At 45.5% G+C, this 14,930-nt stretch overlaps 1 protein-coding gene across 1 annotated transcript in view; it reads right to left on the reverse strand.

Annotated features, from left to right (window-relative positions):
* The window catches only part of CIB4 (calcium and integrin binding family member 4), a 49,751-nt gene that overhangs the window by 12,422 nt on the left and 22,399 nt on the right, over positions 1-14,930 (reverse strand). The window contains exon 4 of the mRNA XM_045979705.1: positions 412-553. Within this exon, the coding sequence (XP_045835661.1) occupies positions 412-553 (142 nt within the window). The remainder of the gene's footprint in view (positions 1-411; positions 554-14,930) is intronic.

Raw genomic sequence — 14,930 nt, forward strand, 5'->3', positions numbered from 1 at the left:
CCCAGAAAGATGAAATGATTTGTCCAAGATTTCTCAGCCATTTTGTGGCTGCGCTAGTTCTGGTGTTCAAATTTCAGAATTTCTGCAAAATAAGCACGGCTCCTTCATACCCATACGTAGTCTTCCATCTCTCTCTCTCTCACCTGTCTACACTGTTACCACAAAATACAACACCCGTGGCTCCATTTGCCTCTGATGGCATGGAGGGGAAGGCACCTATCCACTGTAGTAGTAGTTCATCACCATTTTTTTTTTAAATCTACAGAACTCAAGAAACATGTGAATACCCATAAACACCCAAGTGAATCCCAATGGACATCATCCCACCGGTGAATTGATGTTGATGGATTCCAGATTGGTATTTACTCTATGGCACTGACCCCCACCCACCACCACCACTTAGTCACCCACCATAGATGCGAAAGGCATACTCGATCTTCAGGCTGGGGCAGGCCTGCTCACTGAACACAGATGCCATGCCCAGCACATCCTCAAAGGAGAACATATTGTTGTGGGAGAACACTTTGCAGATTCGGTCTCTGAAAGGGTTGACCTGTGAAAGAGAAGGAGGAGGGGGTGGGGAGGCCTTTCAATGTCAGGTTCATTCCTCCCTGGCCCTCACCTGTCTATCAGAAACACAGCAAATACCTCTCTAGGACCCTCCTCTGCTTTCAATATGCTAATTCATTCCCACCTACCAGGACTTCTTTCTCCCAGTTGCTCAGAGTCCTAGCCCTGCCTGTTCTAAACACTTCCTTGCCTGTTGGCAGGCCTTATCATGTCCCAACTTTGCTGTAGTATCCTAGAATGACCCCCGTGCCTCCCCTCAAGCAACCCAAATTCTTTTTCTTAGATGCACCTCAGCTAAGAAAGCTATTTGATCCTGTGAGTTCACAGAGCAGATCTGAATGGCCACTCTGCCCAATTTTTAATTAGTTGAAACAAACTCTGGTTGATTTTTCTGGTCCCCCTTTCACTGACTTTCACTGACAGGGTAACTTTTCAAGTCTCCAAGCTTCAGGCAAAATGATTAGTTCCTCTGCTTCAAGCACCCGATGGGCCTATTACCTCCCTCAAGGGCATTTGAGCCCCAGTCGCCCCTCCCACCCCCCACTGCCTCTAGGGGCCTATATCCTTGTCTAACACTCCTTAGGGTCTTCCCAGCAACAGCCAATGCTTAGCCCTCTGGTTTTGATCTCTCCTTTTATGGCACATGAAAATTTCTTCATTTCTTTTGAACTAAGCTACGTATTAACATCTATGGTTTAGTGTTATTTGGTGCTCCTATTGTATTTGAGATGGGAGAGAGAACATTCTGTGTCACCACAGGTGGCCATGTAGCTCTCAAGCTTTAGTGAGCAAACAAGGTACCTAAGGTCCTTATTAAAAACATGAAGTGATGGGGTGCCTGGGTGGCTCAGTGGGTTAAGCCGCTGCCTTCGGCTCAGGTCATGATCTCGGGGTCCTGGGATCGAGTCCCGCATCAGGCTCTCTGCTCAGCAGGGAGCCTGCTTCCCTCTCCCTCTCTCTCTGCCTGCCTCTCTATCTGCTTGTGATCTCTCTCTGTCAAATAAATAAATAAAATCTTTAAAAAAAAAAAAACATGAAGTGCGAGCCCCCACCCTCATAGATCCTGTTTTAGAAGGTCTGCGGTGTAGCCTAACTTCATGGCTGAATTGTGTCTTCCCCCAGATTTGTATGTTGAAATCTTAACCCCTAGTACCTCAGAATGCCACCTCGTTTGGAAACAAGGTCTTGTAGATACAATTGGTTAAGATGAGGGCGTATGAGGTAGGGTGGGCCCCTAATCCAGTATGACTTCTGTCCTTATTGAAAGGGGAATTTGGGACACAGAGACACGCAGTGCAGGAGAACACCCTGTGCACATGAAGGCAGACATTGGTGTGAGGCACCTACAAGCCGAGGAAGGACTGCCAGCATGCCGCCGGAAGTTAGGAGAGAGGCATGGAGCAGATCCTTCCTCGCAGCCATCTGAGGAAACCAACCCCGCAGACACCTTGATCTCAGTTTGCAAGGCTCTAGAACTTGCAAGGCTCTAGAACTGTTCAAGGCTCTAGAACAGAACAATAAAGTTCTGTTGTTTAAGCCCCATAACTGTGGTACTTTGTCCCGGCAGCCTTAGTGAACTAATACCCCTAAGAATTGACATCATAAATAAGGTCCCTAGGTGACAGGGTTAGTGTCCCAGGAGTGGCCGGGGGCTGAGAGAATCCGGGCTACCTTGCTAGAACCTCCAAACAAGCTCCTGCCCCTCCACCCTCTCACCCCTGCACGCTCACCCCCCGGAAAGCTTACTGTGATGGCCTCAAATGAATGCTGATAAGGGCCATCTACCCCCCATGTGTCCCCGGTCACGTGGGTCTAGCTAAGTGGCTTCACAAATTGCTTGACCAAATTTTAACTCAATTAACTCTCGCAAATGGCGGCTTAACAAGATTCCTGCAAAGAAGCTACAATTGAAGATAATGCTTATAATGCAAGTGCGGGGGGTCGACCAGGAAACGTCAGGGCCAGAACCTCTGCCGCTTAAAATACAAGTTCTTCTCTCTTCGGTAGTAGGAACGGTGAGAATCTCGTCAGACATAACTGAAGTCCCGGCTTCAGTTCTCATTTCCTGTGGTGAGACAAGCGACCAGCGAGCAGTGAGCCTAAGCATATATCCAACCAGGGAGTGGGATAGCAATCTTCCCTTCTCTGGGGGCCCAGCTCCACGCTTGGCTTTGCTGGGAGTAGTGGGGAGAGGGGATGGTTGCTAGGAAGCCAGTGCACTCTCTCTTAGGCCCATGTCACGTGACTCCGCTATCTACACACACACACACACACACACACACACACACACACACAGCCCTTGTCTTCCAGAGGCCGGGAAGAAGGCAGTTGATGTGGAAGCCGGTGGTAGCAAGAATAGTGCACAGAACACAACGTAGTGACCACAGATCCTATCGGAACATGTGGGGGAAATATTGCTGAAGGTGTGGAGAAATAAGCGTCAAAAAATTCCACACCGTGGAAAGGCGGCTACATAGTTGAAGAAAAGTACCATTGTTTCTCACATGGTTTTCCTAGATTCTGTTTCGATCATAAAATACATGAAGAACCACAATTCTGTGAGAGACTAATGGAAAGCAGCAATATTGACTGAACAGTACATTACTTCTTTAATGAAAACACCAGTTATGGGAGAAACTGGGTGTGATCGCCGAGGGAGTGACTGCTCCATGATGAAAAGGATTCTGGGTAAGGATGCAGGGATGGCTGCGCCTGGGAAACCAGTGCCCCACAAAACTTCCCACAGGCCACCGGTGGAAAGGTTTAAGTCCAGAAGTACACAGAGTAGTACAGGATGCACTGGTGTGGGTAGTTAATTAAAAAAAAAAAAAAGAATTTAAAGCACAGTAAAACATAGACAATGATTTGTAATCAGAAGGGAAGTGACTTTGAAAATCTTTTGAACACATAGAGGCTTGCTGGTTATCTCTTGACAGAGCACTTAAAAGAGCCATCAAACTTTAAGAGGAATTATATGTGTTTCTTGTACCAAAAGGCAACCGTTCCAAATTTGCTGAGCATTTTATGATGACAAGTGACTGTTGGCAGATATCCACTGAAAAATGAACTCGGATTCTTCTGACTCTTCGAGGTAGAGGTGAGTCATTTCAGCAATGAGGGAGAAAAGCGCTTGCTTTTCCAAAGAACTCCTGCTTTGGAGAGAGTATTTTCAACATCAGATTGTTGTTGCTGAAAACGTGCCGAGTCACCTACAATCATGCTTTCTATCTGCGTACTTGAAAATATTAGAAACAGATTTTTCTAATCTGTTTGAAAATCATCCAAATGGAGAGCATCAGTGGATGCTGAGTCCATTTGTGAAAAATACAAAAAGGCAGTGTTTTTCCAATTAGCTTGTAAGAGCCACTGACTGACAGAAGGGAAGATGGACATCTTTGAGCTTCATTTCAATAAAAAGCCTTTAATTGGTGGATGGGATTGAAAATGAGGGCCATAATTTAATACACGCAGCCAAAGATACATTTCTTCTCTTTGGACCAGCTAGGACAGCCACTAAAAATAGACTCAACTAGAACCAGACCCCTGAATGGCTCGATCTCAAAGTGTTAAAGTAAGATTTTAAAAAATAATGAAGTACAGACTGCCAGACTGCTTTCCCTTACTCTGTTCTTATTAATTACAAGCCAACAATACAACGGTGAGACGAGGAAATTTTGTTCTATAAATGAAAGGGAAATCTATTTTTAAGGTATTTTATGTGTATTCAGTTTATATGATATTTAGCTTTAAAATGCTTTATTTTAGGGGTGCCTGGGTGGCTCAGTGGGTTAAGCCACTGCCTTTGGCTCAGGTCATGATCTCAGGGTCCTGGGATCGAGTCCCACATCGGGCTCTCTGCTCAGCAGGGAGCCTGCTTCCCCCTCTCTCTCTCTCTGCCTGCCTCTTTCCCTGCTTCTCTGCCTATTTGTGATCTCTCTCTGTCAAATAAATAAATAAAATCTTAAAAAAAATGTTTTATTTTACATGTTCATATCATAACATACTGGTATTGTAGTAAAAGGACAGCTTGAATATACACGTATTATGGGTTCATGCTCCCAATTTTTTTTTATTGCTGGGGAGGCATGATCAAAGATAGCTGATGATCTCTGGTCTAGACTAACCCCTTCATAAATCAGGGATGTGGAAAAGGGGCCTCGGAGTGGGGAGTGGAGGGGAGTGACTTGCCCAAGGTCACTCAGCCTAGGACCCAGGTCTCCTGAGTCTGGTACCGTTTCTTCTATGGTCCCTTGTGGCAGATAAACATAAAAGAAAAGGAAGCAGAACATGTGACCATTAAAATGTAGAAAGCCTTAGAACTGGAACCTCTTAAAAGTCTCACTTCAACTGAAAAAAAAATTTTTTTTTTTTTTTACAAAAAGTGCCAAAACGGAGGCTAGCTTGAAGTCAAAACTGTGGCCCCTGCCTGTGGGAACTCCACGTCCAGCCTTCTCGTGGGTAGTGGCCGTCCTGACTGGGAGCAGCCCTGAAGGGGACAAGGTGAGCAAACACTGCGGGAGGGAGAAGCCCCGAGGGAGGCAGCAGGAAGCCCGCACACTTGTGAATGGTGGAGGGGCTGGAGTGAGGAGTGGGGGACGCTGTTTCTGAGAAGATGGCAGGGCAGGACCCGGGGTAACCAGAGCTGTTTCGGGCCTTGGAGGCCGAGAGGCGGTTGGTATGGTTCTCTGTGAGGTCTAGCGGGCGCCTGCCAGGAAGGTGTCCCTGGCCTGTCTCCATTCCAACAATGGCAGCCTCCCCCTCCCCCAAGTTCGCTGCTTCATCCCTTCCTGGAGGGAGATCCCAGGGCACAGACTTCCCCTGTGACAAGGTGTCCTTGGCACACACAGCAATTCTGTGCAAAGGGACGCTGCCAGGGCCTGCGAGGATAGTTTCGAAGGGTCCAGAAGAGGCTGTCTTGTTCCTCTCCCTGCTCTCCACCCTGAGCTAAGCGGCAGCTTCGCCGGTGTCCCTGGGTCCCTGGGTCCAGCCACCTGCGCACAGAACAGCTGGGGAGAGGCAGGAGAGGGAACGAGGCTTGTGAGTGATCCCAGTTCCAGTTTACCGTGTTCCAGATTTCTGTTGCTATCACTTTAATAATCCGAAATCCGAACCACTGAATTCTGGGTCCTATCCAGACAGTGATAGCCTGCATTAAATTTCACACTCATTTAGAAGCCCTTCAGTCCTCCACAGGAGGAAGAAGATGACAACTGACGAAGCAAGGCTTCCATTTCAAGAATCACACGCACCCCAGCGTGAAAGTGTTCTGAACAAGGGAGTATAAACATGTCAGTACAGAAATTTATACAGGTAACTCAGTAGTGCAATTTCCATCTATGTCTGACAAAACTAAAGAAGATGAAAATAAACCCCAAATGCTGAGGATTTTTTTTTTTGAAACAGAAACTACAGTCTGTTGACAATAAAAAGATCACAGTCCCTGCCAAAAAACTAACATTTTTTTAAAAGATCCTCTCAAAGTTATTGAACAAGAGATTTGATTTGAAGATGAAAGTCAGAGGGAAAATATTTGGACTTAGCTTAAAAATATCTCCTCACCATTTCTCCAACTAGCACATAGTCCAAAGGAGCTTTTTACAGTTGCTGGAAAAAATTCACACGAAAATACGCTAGTGATTCCACAGTGACGTCACTGAAGGAGTTTGATTTTTAAGATCTTGTTTGTTAAAAAGGATCAAACAGCATTATTTCACTTAAAAGTTCTCATTGCTGATGAAACTGTCGTAATTTTTAGTGCTTGTTGTTTTTGAATTATGCTTCATTTGTCCATCTTGTCTGCTACCAACTCTCGCCAAAAGGATACGATTCATGTTTGTATTTTTAAAATTTTAAACAGATGTAAGGCATTTGCCAAGGAAAGGAGTAGACGGAGGTGTCGGCTGGGAGGGGTACGTAAGAAGCCAGTCCTTGCTGGGTCTTGAGTGAGAGCCTGAGGTTACCGACACAGACTCTCACTGTGCAAAGTGCTGCCCGAAAGACTTCTCATAGTCTGGCAAGATTGGGTGAGCAGATCCTGGGAGTGTTTTAGTGCCTTTATAAACTTCCCCCAGATATACCATATTTATGGATTGGAAGGCTCAGTGTAATGAAGATGTTGTTTCTTTCCAAACTGAACTGCAGAGTTAATACAGTTCTAGTTAAAGTCTTCCAGCTAGATGTTTTTGCCGAAATTAACAAGATGATTCTAAACTTTATATGGAAATTGGAAATACAAAGGGCCAAGAGCAGTCTAAAGCAATTCTAAAGGAGAGGAACAAGGCAGAAGAACTTATGCTACTAGGTATTAAGATCTTGCTATGGCTTTAGTAATGGATACCAGTGCAAGGAGAGATAGTTCAATGGCCACAATAAAAATTCTGGAAATAGACCCACACATGTATGACTACTTGATTTATAACAAATATCACACTGTAACAGAGTGAGGGAAAGGGAGGTCTTTTCAATAAGTGGTGTTAGGTTGATCCCTACCTCATGCCATGCATAAAAATCAATTCCAGATTGATCATAGACGGAACATGGAAAACCCATAGTAAAACTTGTAGATGAAAACATAGGAGAACATCTTCATGATCTTGAGGCCAAAATTCTTTAACAGTATACAAAAAGCACTGATCATTAAGGGGAAAAAAATCCATAAATTGGAGTATATTAAAATTAAGAATTCATGTTGTTCAAAAGACATCATTAAGAAAGTGAAAAGGCAAACCACAGCAGTCAATGTGTACTTCAGCAGGTGAAGGGATAAACAAAGTCCGGAGTATATCCATAAACTGGAATACCTCTCAGCAATAAACAGGAACAAGGTATTGATTCATGCAACAGTGCAGGTAATTTTTAAATGTGTTTTGCTAAGTAAAGGAAGTCAAATCCAAAAGACTCTGTATTATAGGAGCCTATTTGTGTGACATTCCAGAAAATGCGAAAGCATAGGGATGGAGGACAGGTGGAGGACCACTGACAAGTGGTCGAGGGAGGGGAAGAAAAGATCTACAAAGGAGACTGAAAGAAATTTTTAGGGTGATGGAACTATTCTGTATGGTGGTGCTGTGGTGGTGAGGCCACACTTTCGCACATTTGTTTAAACCCATAGAACCATACCCCACAGTGAGTGAAGCTTACAGAGTGCAAATAAAAAATTTTAAAAGTTTTTTAAAGATTTTATTTATTTATTTGACAGACAGAGATTACAAGTAGACAGAGAGGCAGACAGAGAGAGATGGGTAGAAGCAGTCTCCCCGCTGAGCAGAGGGTCTGATGTGGGGCTCAATCCTAGGACCCCCCTGAGACCATGACCTGAGCCAAAGGCAGAGGCTTTAACCCACCAAGCCACCCAGGCGCCCCCCAAATTTAAAAAGTTTTAAGGGCCAAGGATGTTAGTAAACCTAGGATGAAATGGGGACTATGACAAATAAAAGTAACTATATTTCAAATATATGACAAAACCTCACTGCAAGGAATTAGGAAAGAGGAGATGAGCAAATAACTTGGGGAAATGGTGGTTTGATTAAAGACAAAAAGAGCCATAAACCAACGCTGTGCCCTACCTAGAAAAATTGTTTCTTACAGGCATGTGTGTAGGTTAGCAATTCTGAAACTACAGGGATGCTAGAGTTGAACGAATAGATCAATAAACAAATAACAGAATATGGGAACCAAGTTTCTCATTGTCACAAGAAGTTACAAATAAGCAAGAAGGGAAGACTAGATGTGATATATACAAAAATAAATACTGTGTGTAGTATATATGAGTCACTATACATACATATATTTTCTAGCTCTATCTACTAAGTAGCTTTACAGTGGAGAAATCCAGAAACACCACCTTAATTAAGTGATCAAGGTTAACATCACTAGTAATAGGTCATGTCAGTATTGTGTATTCCCTGATACGATACAATGAGAAGGGCACTTCACCCCTGTGGAATTTGTTGCACAAATCCATAACCCAAGTCTAATCAAGAGAACACATCTGATAGACCCAAATTGAGGGAGGTTCTACAAAAATACCTGGCCAGCGGTCTCCAAAAAATCATGAAGGACAAGACTGAGAAACTGTCACAGATTAGGGGGTACTAAAGGTAACATGGGAGACTGGAGTGGCTACTGGAACACATAAAGGACATAAATGAGAAAACTGATGAAATCCAAATGAAGTTTCTCATTTCATTTATAGTGTCTCACCAACTTTAATTTATTACCAGTTTTGATAAGTATACCATGGTTATGAAATAAAGATATATAGTACTTGCCTTGAAAAATCTTAAAAGCAAACCTCAAAAGGATTGAACTCATTTCAATTAACAGCACTGCATCCAAGAACAAAACTCAGTAACATTTAAATGAATACAACAAAAGTAAGCACCTAAGGACATAAAATTTACAATATTCAGCATCCAATTAAAGGGTAGCAGTCCTTCAAAAAAGTAGGAAAATAAGACCCACAACCTGTCGAAAAAAACAACTAATAAAAATAGATCCAGAAATGATACTGATAGAATAAGCAGGCACAAACATTAAGATTGTAATAAATATGCTCATATGTTCTAGAAGGTAGAGGAAAGCATGATGAGGAGAACTGTATCCCCATCAATTCAAGAAGCTCAACAAAACCCAAGCAGAAGAAACTTGAAGAAAACCACACCATGGCACAGCATAATCAGATCAATAAAAACCAGTAATAAAGGGGAAAATATTTTCTGGTGTGGGTGAGATGGAACACATACATATAGAGGAACAAGATAAAAATGGAACTAAGCAAGCCGAAAGATATGGAGCAATATCTTTAACTCTGAGAGAATGGAAAAAAAGCTCTCATCCTCTTATTCTATACCCAGCAAAAATATCCTTCAAACCCAAAGGCAAAAGGCTTACGTTTCCAGACAAACAAAAGCTAAGAGAATTTATCTGCAGACCAAAGCTACAAAAAGATTAAAGGAAGTCCTTCAGGAAGAAGGAAAATATCAGAAGGAAACTTGGATCTACACAAAGGAATGAAGAATGCCAGAAGTGATAAATATGTGAGTTAATATAAAAGAAATTTTTCTCATTTCAAATCCTTTTCAAAGAGAAAAATCCATATAGATAGCTAGAAATTTCAATACCCTTTGGTCAACAATTGATAGAACAATAGACCAAAAAATCGTTAAGGAAATGGAAGATTATCAACCAGCTTGACTCACTTGATATTTTAGAGAGCTCACCACCGTACACAGTAGTATACATGTTTTTCTCAGGTGCACTTGGCACATTTACCAAGGTAGATTGTATTTTAAGTTATAAAGGAAGTCCAATAAATTTTAAAAGAGTTAAATCATACAAAATATATTCTCTGACCACAACAAAGTTAAATTAGAAATATGTAACAGGAAGGTATCTTGAAGACCCTCAAAGTAAAAAAAGTCACAAAAGAAATGAGAAAATAATTTGATCTAAATGGAAATAAAAACACAAGATATCAAAATTTGTGATATTCAGTGCAAACATTGTGTACAAGGTAATTAACAGCATTAAGTGTTTATATTCGAAAAGAAAGGACTGAAAAGTTTAAGTGGGGAAAAAAAGGCCCTTCACCCAAGGGTGGGAGTTGGTCACTAGAGGAAAAGGGTGTCAGGAATTCCAGGTCTATCAGATGGAGCCTGTTCTAGCCCTGTGCTTCTAGGCTACTTAGCCCTAGGAAGAAGCCCCCGAGGACATGAAGGAATTTGTCACTAAGAGGCAGTGGTTGGAAGCCACAGGTGGGTGGAGCTTCTGGGCTGGGCTGAGAATGGATCAGCTGGATGTCCCTTCATGGAAGTTTTTTTTCCTTTGAACCATTGCCCAGGAGGAATTCCTATTTCCAGGTCTGAACCCCTGCACCCTTCAGCACTAGAGTAATCGCCAGAAGGTGGCAGTGTTGAGTTGAAGTTGGGCAGTCAGAGCTCAACCCCAGCTTGGGTGAGCACCTACTGTGTGCAGGCTATTGATTTGGGCTGTGACTATCTTGTGGGCACGTGGCCAGATGGATATGACCGCTCTACTTTATAGAGAGAAAACTAAAGTCTAGGAAAGGAGAATGCAAACTCCTAATTCAATGCTTTGTCTGCACTGCTACTCTTGACTCCAAGAAAATTTTTCAAATTCACATTTCTGCAGGATTTGAAGCATTACCCTGAGTCCCATGTCCCTGACTCTTGGCAGTTGCTCAGAGAACAAACCAGTGGAACTGAAGGATATGAGTTCTCAGCTAGGGATGCAGGGCATAACACTCATGAACCTGAACTTCAAGTCCTTGTAGCAAATGTGTAAGGGGAGTGACTGTTCACCAGGCACTGAACAAGTCCCTGGACCCCCCAAATAATGGAGATGCCACCTCTGTCCTTTATGGGACTCAACCAAGGCACTTAAATAATTATCTTCAGGAACAGGTCGGGTAGAAACAGGTGTCTGAGTCAGGTACGAGGCAAAGTCAAATGACAAGAGCTTGGAGAGGTAGTGTTGCATGAGGAAGGACAGACAGAGGGCCCAGGAAGAAAAACCAGCCAGGAGACAGAGACAGGGCAGGAGCCAAGGCCAGATCAGGCAGGGAACAAGATGTGGTGGGATTCTGGGGGGTGCTCTGGGGAGGGGAGTAGGAAACAAGGCCAGGCAGCACGGCTCCCCCTTCCTTCTTTTTCCACATAGACTCCAGCCCCTTTCCCACTTTCCAGGCTGCCCAGGCTCTGGCAGGATAGATAAGAATGTTCTGTGGGAGAGAGCAACAGTGGAGCTTAACCTGGACCCTCAAACCTCTCAAATCCAGATTGGTCTGCATGATCTTCAGCAGGTGGAGAGAAGCCTGATATTTCCATTTAAGGGGAGTTGGGGACAGGGAGCGTGAGGGATGAAAAATTCACTTTGGTGAATGCACTCCTCAGTTGGCCAGGCCAGTTGTTTATAAAAAAGGGACAGTCTCTGTGTTTTAGATGTTCAACCTTCCTGAAGTCTAAAAACAGAGAGGCCCGTATGGGAGCTGTCTCCCAGTGACAGATGGGTTGGCAGGGACAGGCTGAGGATGTGTCCTGCCGGCAGCTGGAGGCAGATCGCTAATGGAACAAATAGGGGAGAAAGGCAGTAAAAATGTTAAATATTATTAAACATCCATGGGACCACGTGGCTTGAACCTGGCTCAGACCCACCAGTCCAGTCTCTCCCCAGATTTCAGGCCTGCAGGTACCTGCAACGGTCCCAAGGAAACTTCCAGAAGAGCTTCCTGCTAGTGCAGAGGAGTTCAAGGGACTGCATTGTTTTTTTTTGGGGGGGGGGTGGCCCAGGGGTGTGGTCTTGTGTGCTGGGAGTTTCAAGATAGAGCACGGAAGGAGCGGAGGCTCTGGAGTCAGACGGACTCTAAAAAGCCGGTAGAATCATTGTATTTGACATCTCCAAGATTCTGGTATCTGCAGCTTTTGAGGTTTACACAAGCTCAAGGGCAACTTGCCCAAGCAACAAAGGAAAAATAAGAAGAAACTAAAAAAATGGGGGGGGACCCAAAAGACAGGTTGTCCCTCACTGGTTTATCAATATCTATTACAGGAGAGACAAACTCAGCTGGTTTATAAATTACTATCTATTCCCATTTGTACAGCCCATTTTTAACAGCTCAAGATCAACTCCAGAGTGCCTCACCACACAGCAGACCACGTTCAGTTTCCTGGGTAACAAGAGTAACAACAAAAACAAATTTGTGTGACCTCGGGCAGACCATGGGGGTCCCTCTATCTCCCATCTGTAGAATGGGCAAAATCGTAATTCTGCTCATGGAGTTTTATGGGGATCGAATGAGATCATATTTGCAAAACACCTGTTACTTGCAGCCCCCCAATAAGCCCTAGCTACCATTAGTAGTATCCCCAACTTCTCCATTCCCTGCATCAGCATCACCAGCAGCCCCCGAGCTGTCCCTTTTGAGCTCCCAGGCAAAGATGTCACCTGAGCTCACCTGTTTGCTAGGAGCGTACCCTGCCTGCTGATGGGGAGAGTGGAAATGTTTGTTCTGGCTCCAGGGCATGCCTGAGACCCAGCATATCCTCAGGGTCACTGCTGACTATGGCCAGAGGCATCATCTCCGTGTGCAATCTCCCGGGGACTCAAGGGAGAACAGTCAGGGGAGAAGAGAGGTATGAAGGGGGCTGACCTGTTGAGCGCCTGTGGATGCATAACCTCATTTGAGGGTTGAGGCTAGAGGCTCACCAAGACACTGACACCCCCACTGGCTCTGTGTCTAAAGCCCACAGGGACCTTTCACCAAAATCGTATCCGTTACCCCCATCACAGGCTTTGTGAGTCAGCTCCTATAGGGGTAGGACCCAAGAACCTGTATCTCATCACGCTGCCCAGGTGGCTTTCATGTAGCCAATCCTTAGACTAAGGGATGGGTCAAAGTCACAGTGCGAATGAATGGCAGACACGTGACATCAAATGCTGCCCCCTACCCCACCGCATCCCCACCAGCGCACAGCATCCCACACGGAGCAAGGACGTGCATGGGGAGAGGGCTTGTATGGAGACATGGTGGGCAGCACAGGCAGCCTCCAGCCTTAGCACAGGGCAAACGCCCAACTGGCAAACACTTGCTTTGCCCAGATACCTCACAACGTTTCTTTTTCCTCCCTCTCCCTTCCCTCTGCTTCCCCTCCATCCCTAAGGCTGTGGCCAGGCTCCCACAGAAGCAGGCAATTCCCATCCCCCACGACCCATGGTGGTCCTCCCTTGTCTGAACTCATGACACACGGTCAATTCCACCTGTGACACACTGTCTGTCCTGTAAATGTGTCCTTCAACTGCTCCCCCCCTTCCCTTTTCCAATTTCTGCCAGGTTTATTTCAGAAATGTTTCCATTTACCGCCTTAGACCTTCTGATGAAAACCACTTCTCCCAGAGCACCAAATAAAGCATGGGTGTCGAACGGATGACTCTCTAGTTCAATCCCATAGCTTTGCTGTTTTCTTGAGTTACGAAGATAATGAGGAGACGTAATGCTACAGATCCTAGAGTCTCTCCCATCCAGGAGGCGGGTCCTGTGAGCGGGAAGACCCCTGTGTTCAGGAAGGTCTGGACGGAGAAAGGAGGGAGATGTGGGCATCCCAAGAGGCCCTCTAGGCTGTGGACAGTGAAGGGGACAGATGGAAGAGAGAGAGAGGAGAGGCAGCAAATGGAAAAGATCAAAGATATGACCCTTTGCGGGACCTAGCTACCCCTTCTGCTATGCCAACACAAATCCATACAGTGCCTGGCCAAAGTGGAGTTTTTATGGAAATCGGTGAAGAGGTCAAGGCTTTTGTTGGGGAAATAGGAAGTAAAGCAGATGTGCAGGAGATGGGGGCAGAAGGGACAGAGGGAGACATCAGAGCCCTTCCTCCTTGTCCTTTACAAGCCTTCCCCGCCCACCCCCAAAAGAACAGAAGAATGGGGGAGAGGGGCCATGTTCTCTCAAGGAGAAACAACCTGGAGAAAGGTGGTCGGCAGCCAAGGGTTTTCCCCGGGGCAGGAAGGCCCCCCAGGTCCTTAGGGCTCCCCACGCTCCTTCTCTACTTTGACGCCATTGCACCAGGAGTGGCGTTAGCTTGTGGCTCAGGCTAGGGACCTAACAACAGTTTATACGTTTTTCTGGGGAAAATGCAAACAAAGTTCCAAAGAGCCAATACAAACATCTCTTAAAACCCGGTCTGTACCTGCCCTTGAAGAGCCGTGGGTGTGAAGCAGGGAAGCCTGACTGACGCGATGAGGTCCCCCCGGGCAGACCAGGCACGGGACGGCTTCGGGAGCTGCCCAGAGCTGAGCCCCACGCTTGTCGCAGCACCGCGGCCCCCCGGCTCCGGCAGCTGTTCACGTGCAGCCTTCCGGCCTGTGAGCCAGAGGGGCTCCCCGAGTGTCGGGACTGCTGTACAGCTGTTTGGGGTCACCCCAGGGCACCCTGGGAACGTGTTCCCCTGTGAACTCAGTAGGATGTGTATCTTTGCCTCGAGACAACAGTTTCTCTTTTATCAACACATCTGAGCAACAGCAGTTGCTGTATTCTGTCCCTCCCTCTGCATCCACCGATGGAAACTGAAAGGGGCTCGCCCCCCAGCCCAGGAGCGGCGACGCTCCCTCTGCGACGCTCAGTGAGTCTTTCAACATCACAGAGTCCAAACCGAAGCCTCTAGAAGGTCCTATGTCCTTTCAGTTTCTGATATTTTGGATTATTGGCCTCTCGAAGGCCCTAGCTTCCTTTCCTGCACTTTCCCCTTCGTCAGGGGAACATTGTCACCGCCTAGGGCCCAGCCCGCAGCCGCTCGTCATGACTTACACATTCATTAAACACCTACTAGGGACCCAGACCTCTA

The sequence above is a fragment of the Meles meles genome, chromosome 15, assembly GCF_922984935.1.
Source record: "Meles meles chromosome 15, mMelMel3.1 paternal haplotype, whole genome shotgun sequence".
NCBI lineage: Eukaryota > Metazoa > Chordata > Mammalia > Carnivora > Mustelidae > Meles > Meles meles.